The following is a 12,580-nucleotide window of genomic DNA, read 5'->3' on the forward strand; positions in this document are numbered from 1 at the left end:
AGCCCGTGCGCCACAACTACTGAGCCTGCGCTCTAGAGCCCGCGAGCCACAACTACTGAGCCCGCGTGCCACAACTACTGAAGCCCGCACGTCTAGAGCCCATGCTCCACAATAAGAGAAGCCACTGCAATGAGAAGCCCGCGCACCGCAACAAAGAGTAGCCCCCGCTCACCTCAACTAGAGAAAGCCCGCGCGCAGCAATGAAGACCCAACACAGCCAAAACTAAAATAAAATAAAAAATAAAATAAAATTAAAAAAAAAAAAAAAGAAAGACTTGGAGGCTCTTTGATTCTCAGGGCCTTTTATCCATGCTTTTTAGTCTTTATTTGTATATCACAATGAGTGGCAGGATGAAGCTGAGGTTGGAAGGTGGACAAATTAGAGTGAATCCAGGTTTCTAAACAAATAGGAGAAGAGCTTCACCTATCCTCAAGGTTCACTTTTTTCCAAAGACTTTCAAAAGCTAACCGTTTCTTTATTGGAAATAAGGGCAACAAAGGGTGTGCTCCGAACGACCCAGGGTTGTTTCCTGCGGTGCCATGACAGTGTGGGGGCCACTGGCAGCCACTCTGGGCTGAGCGCAGCGTTAAGAGAGGAGGCTGGCCGAGAGTAGCAAGTACTGCCTGGGTGGATGCCTGGATGAAGTCTGACTGCAGTAGCGGGGGTGCACTTCAAACTGTGTGAACGAAATGGGAATTTATGAGGAGGGAAGGGTACGCCATAGGATCAGGGACTCTCTGTTCTGGAGGCCAGGAGTCTGAGATCAGGATGTAAGGCAGCCCACGTTCCCTCTGGAGGGTCTAGGGAAGAGTCTGTTCTTTACTTCTCCCAGCTCCTGCTGACTGTGGGCGTTCCTTGACGTGTAGCTGCATGCATCCCTCCCATCTCTGCCCCTGCGGTCACGTGGCCTCTTCTGTCTATCACTTCTCCCTTGACCTTACTCTTAAAAGGACACTAGTTATTGGATTAAGAGCCCATCTGGTTATCCAGGCTGATCCCCTCAGCTCAAGATTCTTAACTTAAATTACATCTACAAACACTCTTTTTCCCAGGAAGATAACAGTCACAGGTTCCAGAGATTAGGATGCAGACAGAATCATTTTGGGGCTACCATTCAGCTCACTATAGTAATTAAACGATTTTTGTGGGAAGGTCCTTTGACACTTTGTAAATATCCCATTTCTCATCAAATTTTCACTCCTGAGTTCTCGCCTCCATTGACGTTTCTTGGCTGAATTAATTATGACTATGATGGTTGCCAAATGGTGGTTTTCTAATTCCATCATTCCTTTTACATTTATTAGTTGGCATCTTACCAAAAGGAAAGTGTCATCTCCTCTCATTTATTCATGTTTTATTTATAATAATTTAGACTCACTGATTCCTATTTTATTCAATGGGTTATGATTCATTGCTATCATTATTTATTTTGATACCTAAATTGTCCTATACTTGGCCAGTGGGACCTTCTTCAAGCTGGCTTCTGCATCCTTTTGACATGTCCCCATTATTCTTGGAGCGCTTCTTTATGGTCGGGTACAAAAAGGTATTCCAGGCTCATCTTGCATCTTCCTTCCCCAGCCCTGGAATTAGCCATTTCTCCAAGAAGTCCCAATTCCTTTTCGTGGAGAATGCGATTTAGAAACCTAGATGAGGCTCCTAGGGTGTTCATGACCATTGGGATGTCATTGCTTCTAGGCCTTCCACATATATATTTATTTCTGTATCTAGCTATATCCATCTATCTATCTATCTGTCTGTCTATCTATCTATAGATAGATAGCTAGTGAAAACTATGAGTTCTCAGCTTCCAATTCCAATCCAACACAGGAGAATTCATTCTAGTTTTCTCCCTTTGCATACACATAACTCTCCAACATTGAACCTGGCTGCCATTCTCCTCAATATATTCTTTTATTCTGTCAATCTCCCTGTTATGCAAGCAACCTATCACCAGTCCCTTTAACAGTTGCCTTTCTCACCTGTCTTGGGCTCTGACACCCTGCACCAGGCTACTTTCCCCACCTCCTTGCAAATTCCTACTTTTCTTGGCCACACTTAACTGGTTTGAGGCTGAATTATTCCAGAAGGAAGGGTAAATATTATTAATATTTATAATAATAATAATAGTAATTTTAAACTTTTCAAAAAACTGATAAATAATGTTTTATAAAGCAATTCAAAGACTACAGGGCAAGCAAACATCCCTTAAGATGTTCTCCCCCAGCCAGTACCCACCACAGCTAGATGGAGCTTTATGAGTTTGTGGTGAATCTTTCCAGATGTTTATTAGGTGTTTACGTGTCTCACCTGTAGTATTACAACAGCCTCCAAATGTTCTCCTGCCTTCTGTCCTTGCCTTCCTACAATTTATTTTCAACACAGCAGCCAGGGTTTTCAATAAGAAGATCCGATCATGCGCCAATCCCTGCAGTCACTCCTCATTCCACTCAGAGTAAAAGCCACAGCCCTTGCCCTGGGGCCTCTACGCACAATCTGCCCCTCCCTCCCCCAACCTCGTCCCCTGCCCCCAGCCCTTCTTCAAGCACCCGGGCCTCAGTGGCCTCCATGATGTACTTTTTTTTTTTTTTTTTTTTAATTTATTTATTTCTGGCTGTGCTGCGTCTTAGTTTTTTTTTTTTAATGGGATTTATTTATTTATTTATTTATGGCTGTGTTGGGTCTTCGTTTCTGTGCGAGGGCTTTCTCTAGCTGCGGCAAGTGGGGGCCACTCTTCATCGCGGTGCGCGGGCCTCTCACTATCGCGGCCTCTCTTGTTGCGGACCACAGGCTCCAGACGCGCAGACTCAGTAATTGTGTCTCACGGGCCCAGTCGCTCCGCAGCATGTGGGATCTTCCCAGACCAGGGCTCGAACCCGTGTTCCCTGCATCGGCAGGCGGATTCTCAACCACTGCGCCACCAGGGAAGCCCCATGATGTACTTTTAACCTGCAAGTACACTCCCCACTTAGGATGGTGCCCTACCTCTTCCTTCTGCCTGGATCCCTCTTCCCTGGGGTATCCACGTGACCCTCTCATCCCCTTGAGTACCACCTTCTCAACGAGGCCTACTCAGGCCACGCTAAGTGCCGTGGCACCCTCCATCTTCCCCTGCACCCCTCAGCCACCTCCTCTCTCCCCAGCCCCCACTCTATTTCTTTTGCTCCTAGCCCTTCTCATCTCGTAACATATTATGTCATTTCCTTTTTAAATTTTGTTTATTGCATGTCTCTGCATCACTAGAACATAAACACCCCGAGGACAGAAAACTTTTGTTCCCTGGTTTGTCCCAAGTGTCTTGAAGCTTTATGCAGTGTCTGTAACACCACAGGGTCTCAATAAATAAATATTTGGTGCATGAACATTTATTGAAGTAGTTCTTCTTGGCTTAAATTTCTCTCCAAAGGTAACGTATTCTTCTGCAGTTTGAGTTTTGGTTTTTCACTTAACAACATGTCTTGGGATCTTTCTGTTTTATTTTAGATACACTAATTAAAATACTATTTTGCGTAGTACTTTGAAGTATAGATGGAGTATTATTATTCAACCAGTCGTCTATGAATCACACATACAGCTACTCCGGTTTTTCTCTGTTAAAAACCAGGCCTTGCATAATTCAAATCTCGGTGTCCTCCTTTATAAAATAGACAGTATTCACCTCATAAGACTGAGGATTAAAAGAGATCCTGGGGTAGGACTTGGCAAATCTTTTTTTTTTTTTTTTTTAATTTATATTTGGCTGCGTTGGGTCTTCATTGCTGCACGCCGGTTTTTCTCTAGTTGCGGCGAGCGGGGGCTACTCTTCCTTGCGGTGCGTGGGCTTCTCATTGTGGTGGCTTCTCTTGTTGTGAAGCATGGGCTCCAGGCACGCGAGTTTCAGTAGTTGTGGCACACGGGCTCAGTAGTTGTGGCTCGCGGGCTCTAGAGCGCAGCCTCTGTAGTTGTGGTGCGCAGGCTTAGTTGCTCCGCGGCATGTGGGATCTTCCCGGATCAGGGCTCGAACCCGTGTCCCCCGCATTGGCAGGCAGATTCTTCACCACTGCACCACCAGGGAAGCCCAGGACTCGGCAAATCTTTTATTGCATTTTTATGCTGTTATTATTACCTGTGCTGTTGCAGCTACTACTGCAAGCCTCCTCATGACCATTTCTCCAGGATAGTAATTGTTGGAGAGGCACGTTTTTAAACAGCAGTGCCTATGGACTTCCTCAAACAGAGCTGTCACCTTCTGAAAGTATGTCACTGTACACCCACCTGTGGACTCAGTAATTTTGTCAATCTGATGAGTATGAAAAATAATACCTCTGTGTTGTTTTTTGTTTCCAAGATGTAACTGTTAGTTGGAATATTTTTTCCTTTTTTTTTTTTTCTGCCAAGAGTGTAATTTCATCTTTTTTTCCATCTCAGTCCCTAAAGGCTTTCCAGACAACCCCAAATCACATTGATGGGATCTATCTTCTGGGTTGTCAAAAGCTATGTCACTTCTGCAATGGCCTAATTATATGTGGATTTTGTTAGTGTCACCACCCAAAAGTGTGGAGTAGGAAAGTGGGGAAGGAGTCAGCCTTGATCAGCAAAGTCGCAGACTTAGAACATAAAGCTGAGCCCAGGAAATTCTGAGAGTGTGTAGTTTATGCCAGAAACTGGTCTGTGGAGACTGTAGTTAGTTAGCAAGGCACAGTCTCCTGGACCTTACGGTCTAGTGGGACAGAGAAACGTAAAGGAAGTAGACAACTAAGTAAAGGCCCAGGATTTACAGATCGTAGTAAGTTCCAAGAAGGAAATATACAGGATAATATGGTATGAAAGCCATGTGGGGAAGCCACTTCTGGTGGGGTGATCAGGGGAGATCTGTCTGAAAAGGTGATGTTTGGGTTGAGGCTTGAAAATAAGCCATGTGGGGGAAGAGCTGCAGAAATTAAAGATGCAGAGGCTTTCAGACAGCAAGGGGAAAGATGTGTTCAGGGAAACTGGAGGAGGGCTGGAGGATGGTGGGTGAGGGAGAGGAGAGCAAGGATAAGGAAGGCAGAAGCTGGAAACTGTGATTCCTTCTAAGCCATGTTAATGAGTCTGGTTCTCATCTTTAGGGTGATAGAAAGTAGGATGTTTTAAGCAAGGAAATGGCATGCTCCAATGTGTGTTTGTCAAAATCACCATAGTTTCTTGTCTGGTCTTCCTTTCTAGGAGCGCCCAGTGCCTTCTCTTCTTTCAGGGGTTTCCAGTTCCTGTCATTTCCTCTAGCATCCTAAAATCTACAACTGATGACACATCACCTAGACTGTCATTCTCATGGTTTGGAGTGAGTTAGCATTACTCGGGGAGCTTGATAAAAATGGGTATTCTAGGCCCTTACCCCAGAGATCCTGACTTAGTAGGCTGGAGGTAGGAGCCAGAAATCTCCATTTCATCAAATTCCCAGGTCAGTGGTTCTCAAATCAGTCTGCATCAGAACCACCTGGAGGGCTTATGAAAACACAGATTACTGGGCCTCACTTCTAAAGTTTCTGATTCAGTAGGCCTGGGGTGGAGCCCCAGGATCTTTGACTCTTTTTTGTTTGTTTGTTTAATTTTTATTTTTGTCTGCATTGGGTCTTTGGTGCTGCGCATGGGCTTTCTGTAGCTGCGGCGAGCACATGCTACTCTTCATTGTGGTGCGTGGGCTTCTCATTGCAGTGGCTTCTCTTGCTGCGGAGCACAGACTCTAGGCACGCAGGCTTCAGTAGTTGAAGCAGGTGGGCTCAGTAGTTGCAGCACGTGGGCCCTAGAGCGCAGGCTCAGTAGTTGTGGCACGTGGGCTTAGTTGCACCATGGCATGCAGGATCTTCCTGGACCAGGGATCGAACACATGTCCCCTGCATTGGCAGGTGGATTCTTAACCACTGTGCACCAGGGAAGCCCCCCCAGAATCTTTATTTCTAACAAGTTCCCAAGTAATATTGATGCTACTGGTCCAGGAACCATGATTTAAGAACCATGGTCCAGGGTGATTCTAATAAAGGTGATCCCTGGGACCACACTTTCAGAAACACAGGCCCAGGGACTAAAGCTAATCTTGCTAGTATTCCATAAGTGTTCTTCCTAATATCTCCCAGCCTATCTCTCTGGCCTCATCTTGGTCCACCCACTCTCTGCCCTAGGCCAACCCCTAGCATTCTTTGCTCTTGGCACAGAAAAGTTCTCATCATTGCTAGAACTTGTCATGACTGCACTTGCTGGCCTTTGCACATGCTGTTCCTTCTCCTTGTAATGCCCTTCCCCCAAGCATTCCCTTAAGACCCTGCTCAAATGTTATCCCTTCTGTGTTGAGTGTTCCCCATCTCTCTGCTAGACATTTGTTGCTCCTTTCATTGGATTGCCTGACACTTTGTACTTATCTCTAACATGGGAGCATGAAAACTTTTTTGACCAAAACCAGTAGAAAAAATTCATTTTATATTGCAACCCAATAAACATATACTGATATATTACATATAATTAACATATGATTTTATAAAATAATACTGACCTTAACATGCACTCTGCTATTTTTTTTTAAAGCTGGCTGTGACTTTTTAAATTGATTGTGGTATGAAACACACAGCTTTGGGGGCTTCCCTGGTGGCACAGTGGTTAAGAATCTGCCTGCCAATGCAGGGGACACGGGTTCAATCCCTGGTCTGGGAAGATCCCACATGTCGCAGAACGACTAAGCCCATGCGCCACAACTACTGAGCCCGCGTGCCTCAACTACTGAAGCCCGCGCACCTAGCGCCCGTGCTCCTCAACAAGAGAAGCCACCACAATGAGAAGCCCGTGCACCACAAGGAAGAGTAGCCCCCGCTGGACGCAACTAGAGAAAGCCTGCGCTCAGCAATGAAGACCCAACATGGCCCAAAATAAATAAATTCATTAATTAAAAAAAACACACACACACACAGCTTTGGCACACTTTTCTCATACTACATTGTAGTTATTTTTGTATTTATCTCCTCAATTAAAGTGTAATCTGAAGGTTAGGGTTGGATCTTATTCATCATGTGTTTCCAAAGCCTACTGGGGCACTTAATAGATAGTCAATAGGTATTTATTGAATGAATGAATGAATAAATAAATGAATACAGGGCCTATTGCTTTTTTTAAAAATATATTTATTTATTTATTTATTTATTTTTGGCTGTGTTGGGTCTTCGTTTCTGTGCGAGGGCTTTCTCTCTAGTTGCGGCAAGCGGGGGCCACTCTTCATCGTGGTGCATGGGCCTTTCACTGTCATGGGCCTATTGCTTTTGATTGTCCTTATCCAATATTGATCCAAACATTAATATTTAGCTAAATACAAGTCAGTTGGATCAATGGTTGAATCAACTGGATGCCCATAGAGAAATCAATGAAGGTCAACCCTTATCTCTTGCCATACATAAAAATTAATTCAAAATAGATAGTGTATCCTCACATGGCTGAGAGAGAAATAGTGTCTCTCATGTTCCTTCTTATAAGGGCATTAATCTACCCTCATGACCTAGTTACCTCCCAAAGGCCTCACACCCTAATACCATCACATGGGGTTTAGGATTTCAACATATGAATTTGGGGGGGAGGACACACACATTGTCTATAACAGTATAAAACCTAAAACTATAAAATTTGTGGTATAAGACACAGGAGAAAAACCTTTGCCACTTGGGACAGGCAATCATTTCTTAAAACACAAAGCATAAAACAAAAAAGAAAAAGTTGAGAAACTGAACTTTACCAACATAAAATCTTTTGCTCTTGGAAAGACAAATTGAGAAAATGAAAAGACATGACACAGGCTAACAAAAAATATTTGCAACATATATATCAAAGGATTTGTATCCAGAATATGTAAAGACTCCCCAAATTTAAGAATAAGACATGAGGGCTTCCCTCGTGGCGCAGTGGTTAAGAATCCGCCTGCCAACGCAGGGAACACGGGTTCGAGCCCTGGTCCGGGAAGATCCCACATGCTGCTGAGCAACTAAGCCCGTGCACCACAGCTACTGAGCCCATACACCACAACTACTGAGACAGTGCTCTAGAGCCCGCGAGCCACAACTACTGAGCCCAAGTGCCACAACTACTGAAGCCCGCATGCCTAGAGCCTGTGGTCCACAACAAGAGAAGCCACCACAGTGAGAAGCCTGCGCACCGCAACGAAGAGTATCCCCTGCCCACTGCAACTAGAGAAACCCCACACCCAGCAACAAAGACCCAACACATCCATAAATAAATAAATAAATAAATAAAATTTTAAAAAAAAAGAATAAGACATGAAAAACCAAATTTTTAAAAAATGGGGGAACTTCCCTGGTGGCACAGTGGTTAAGAATTCGCCTGCTGGGGCTTCCCTGGTGGCGCAGTGGTTAAGAATCCGCCTGCTAATGCAGGGGACATGGGTTTGAGCCCTGGTCTGGGAAGATCCCACATAAATAAATTAAAAAAAAAAAAAAAAAAAGAATCTGCCTGCCAATGCAGGGGACACGGGTTCGATCCTTGGTCCAGGAAGATCCCACATGCCACAGAGCAACTAAGCCCGTGTGCCACAACTACTGAAGCCCACGTGCCTACAGCCCGTGCTCCGCAACAAGAGAAGCCACCGCAATGAGAAGCCTGCGCAGCGCAACAAGGAGTAGCCCCTGCTCGCGGCAACTAGAGAAAGCCCACGTGCAGCAACAAAGACCCAACGCAGCCATAAACAAATAAATAAATAATACAAATAAAAAATGGGCAAAAGATTTGAACAGACTTTTTACCAGTGAAAACATATGAATGTCAAATAAACACATGAAAGGATGCTAAACATCATCAGTCACTAGGAAAATGCAACTTAAAATCACAATGAGATACCACTTCATACTCACTAGACTGGTGAAAATTAAAAAGATTGTCCACATAATCTTGGCAAGCACGTGGAGAAACAGGAACTGCTAGTGAAAATGTAAGTGGTACAACCAACTTGGAAAACAGTTTAGCAGTTGCTTGAAAAGTTAAACATACATTTACCATAGAGCTCAGACATTCCAATCCTAGATTTTACCCAACAGAAATGGAAAAATATGTCGAAAGACATGTTCAAGAATGTCCATAACAGCTTTATTTGTAATAGCCAAGAACTGGAGACAAGCAAATCCATCAATAGGAGGATGAAATAAAAAGGAATGAACTATGGATACATGCAACAATATGGATGAATCTCAATGATGCTGAGTGAAAAAAGCCAAGCAAAAAGAGTACATGATGTATGATTCCTTTTATGTAAAATCCTAGAACATGCAAACTCATGTATAGTAACAAGAATTAGATCAACAGTTAGCTGGGAACAGGGGTGGAGGAACGGATGGATTGAAAGGGGTATGAAAAGACTATTAGGGATGATGGAACTATTTGTTATCTTGATTGTGAAGATGGTTTCAAGGGAGCATACATAAGTTACAATCAATCAAGTTGTACCTTTTAAATATAAGCAGTTTATTGCATTTCAATTATACCCTAACAAAGTTGTACAAAAATATTAATGACTAGCTAAACACAAGTCATAAATGCAAAAACAAAACAAAAATCCTAGTCTAAAATAGAATGCATTTAAAATGCATAGCTTAAAAAGGAAAATAATGGATAATAGAATTCAAAGCATTTGGGGATCTAAGGTGGGGGAGAGGGAGGAGGGCAAGGAAGAAGAAGAATTCTCATAATAAGTAAAATAAGATCATAAGTATTATTGAAATTCGATTACTCATATAAAAAAATTATCAGTTGCAGATGATGGAACACAGATTTCAGTACAGTGGGGCCCAAATCCAAGGAAAGGCTGGTAGAAGAGTGGGGAAGTGAGACAGAGAAGGGAAGGAAGCCAGTAAAGAATATATTATCAAGGAAGTTACTAGTGCGGGCAGTCTGAGCTTGCTCCCAGTGTAGAATTCTGCGATGGAACTCCAGAACAGACAACTAAGAGTTGAGAGGAGAAGGAGCTGGGGTATTTATCCACCAATTCCCGTCAGTCAGTGGTTGAGAGCTACTTCCAGATGTGTTAATTTTCCAACACTTCCAGACTGCCCATAGGCAAGTAGAGCAGGCTGCAGTGGAAAAGGAGAGCCTTCAGGCAGAGAGTCACAGGGGCTGGAAATTAGATTCTAAGCTGGCATGCATGGAAATAACGCGTGTTAAGGAAATAAGGCAGGGCATGCTGTGCTGGTCATCCATTGCACGCCACATACTGTGGTTATTTACATAGACAGCAACCTTAAGAAGTTTACATTTCAACATGTGATACACCAACTATTTTCCTAATTAGTTCTTGACTTTATCTAAGTTTCATCTCAACTGAACACGACCTCTTAATTTTATGTTGACTTTCTCCTAAATCACCACGCACATGCAAAGAACAGCAGAATATCAGGGGAACCATTATAAATAGCTATCAAGTTTTAAACTTGATTTTTAAATTTATTTATTTATTTATTTATTTATTTTGGCTGCACCGGGTCTTAGTTGCAGCACTCAGGATCTTTGTTGCAGCATGCGGGATCTTTTTAGATGTGGCATGCGGGTGACATGCAGACTTTTTACCTGCAACATGCGAACTCTTAGTTGAAGCCTGCATGTGGGATTTAGTTCCCCGACCAGGTGTAGAACCTGGGCCTCTGCACTGGGGCTGGATTCTTACCCACTGGACCACCAGGAAAGTCCCCTTGATGTTTTGACCCATGTTGACAATACCATTTTTTGGCTGCACTCAGAGACAATGTATTTTTCCAAAGACGGAATGATTCTATTGAAATGACATGAAAATTTTATGGCTGGAATCCTAGAAGGATGTGTGGTTTTCAGTAAAATATTAATGAAACAAAGCATTGTTAGAGTGACACATATTTCCCTTGGCATCGATTAAGCCTCTGAATCCAGAGCTATTTCTGGATTTTTCACTTACATGAGCCAATACATTCTCTCTCCCTCTCTCCCTCTCTATCAATTTGAGTTGTATTTGCTGTCACTTGCAATTTAAAAAGTTTTTAACTAATACAGAAATTGGCACCAGGAGTGGGGTTGTTTCCATGCATCCAAAATCCCACAAACGTCCACAACAGAGACATAAAAGAGAGATTACATGAACACAGAGCATTCAGGTAGAAAGGAACTTAAGCACCGACTGACCCAACCAAGTCATTTTATGGGCAAGTAAATAAATCTCCAAGATATTAAATAAATCAATATACTTTTAGTTAATGATACTTTACAGAATGGATTATTATAAGCCAGCACCCTGAACATTTGTAGGAGAAGTAGTTTTTGGAAACAACACTCAAAATAAGTATAGTGTGTTACGAAGCTTCTCTGATAGGAACTGGTCCCAGTTCATGGTGCAGCAGTATCACTTTACTTCTTTTCAGTAAATATTTTTGGAGCACCAGAAATGTATTAGCCATTGAGTTAGGTGATGCACATAGAGCAGGGGAAAAGAACAGCAAGGACTGTACCCTCAAAGAACTTTGTATCTAGTGGGAAAGGCCGTCAATTAACTCAGAGTTTCACGCAAATAAGTATTGTTCCTGTGATAATACATACCACAAAGAAAAAGTCCAGGATTATATGAGGGAATGTAAGAGGCAGAACTGCCTTTATGTAGGGGATCCAAGGAGCCTTCCACAAGGAAAGGATATTTAAATCGATACCTGAAGGATAGTAGAATTTTGCCAGGTGAATTTCTAGGGTAAATGATTCCAAGCATGTGCAAAGCCCCCTGATGGGAAAGAGCTCCGCTTCCTAAAGGAACAGAAAAACAAACTAGCATAAGTGAACATTAGGGGAGTGAGGAAGAAGAACTCAAATGAAGCCAGGGAGATGGGTAGGAGGTAGATACACAGGGACTTTCTGAGAACTTTGGACGCTATTCTAGGAGCAAAGGGGAAACACTGAGGAGCTTTACACAGGGTGGGGATGGGTTAGGGTTTGGAGGGGACCAGACTGAATGCAAAGAAATAAGAAAGGCATTAGAACAACAATCCAGGTCCGAGAGAAGAGGAATCCAGGGAGTAATGGTTTGAGTGGACACAACAGTGAAAATAGAGGAATTTCTGACTGACTCGGTGAATATTCTGGAGGTAGAAGCAATACAGTTTTTTGTTTGTTTGTTTTGGTACTAGTTTGAGTTGTTCGTGCTGTCACTTGCAATCTGAAGAGATGTACAGAAATCGGTATCAGGCGTGGGGTGCGTCAATGGGGATGTGATGATTTAGTGATGAGGGTGATGTGAAATTTGACAGAGGGCGAAACAAGTAATGAGCAGGCTTCTAGGATAAGGCAGGGGGTGGGTTGGTGACACTGACTGACTTAGGGAACCAGGAAGGAGGAGAAGAAGGGAGAACCTTATGAGATCATGATCAAGGACAGGAGGGCTACTTGTAAGCTATGAAGAGCTAAAGGGCGTGATAGGAACCAAACAGAAACAGGATAGCTTTGGGAATCGTGAAACTACTGAAGCCAGAGAGTTTCAAACTTTTCCACCTACGTTCCTCTAAAAAGACAAGGAAGGCAGAACTTCAGCATGTGGACCCTCTGGTAAGTAAACATCTGACCCCACGGCAG

General features: G+C 43.2%; 1 protein-coding gene across 3 annotated transcripts in view; it reads right to left on the reverse strand.

The window, feature by feature from the left end:
- The window catches only part of PPP4R2 (protein phosphatase 4 regulatory subunit 2), a 155,290-nt gene that overhangs the window by 54,701 nt on the left and 88,009 nt on the right, over positions 1-12,580 (reverse strand). For all 3 annotated transcript variants that reach the window (XM_057554046.1, XM_057554047.1, XM_057554048.1), the window contains one exon: positions 11,668-11,758. In XM_057554046.1, the coding sequence (XP_057410029.1) occupies positions 11,668-11,758 (91 nt within the window). The remainder of the gene's footprint in view (positions 1-11,667; positions 11,759-12,580) is intronic.

Source organism: Balaenoptera acutorostrata, chromosome 10 (assembly GCF_949987535.1).
Source record: "Balaenoptera acutorostrata chromosome 10, mBalAcu1.1, whole genome shotgun sequence".
Lineage (NCBI taxonomy): Eukaryota > Metazoa > Chordata > Mammalia > Artiodactyla > Balaenopteridae > Balaenoptera > Balaenoptera acutorostrata.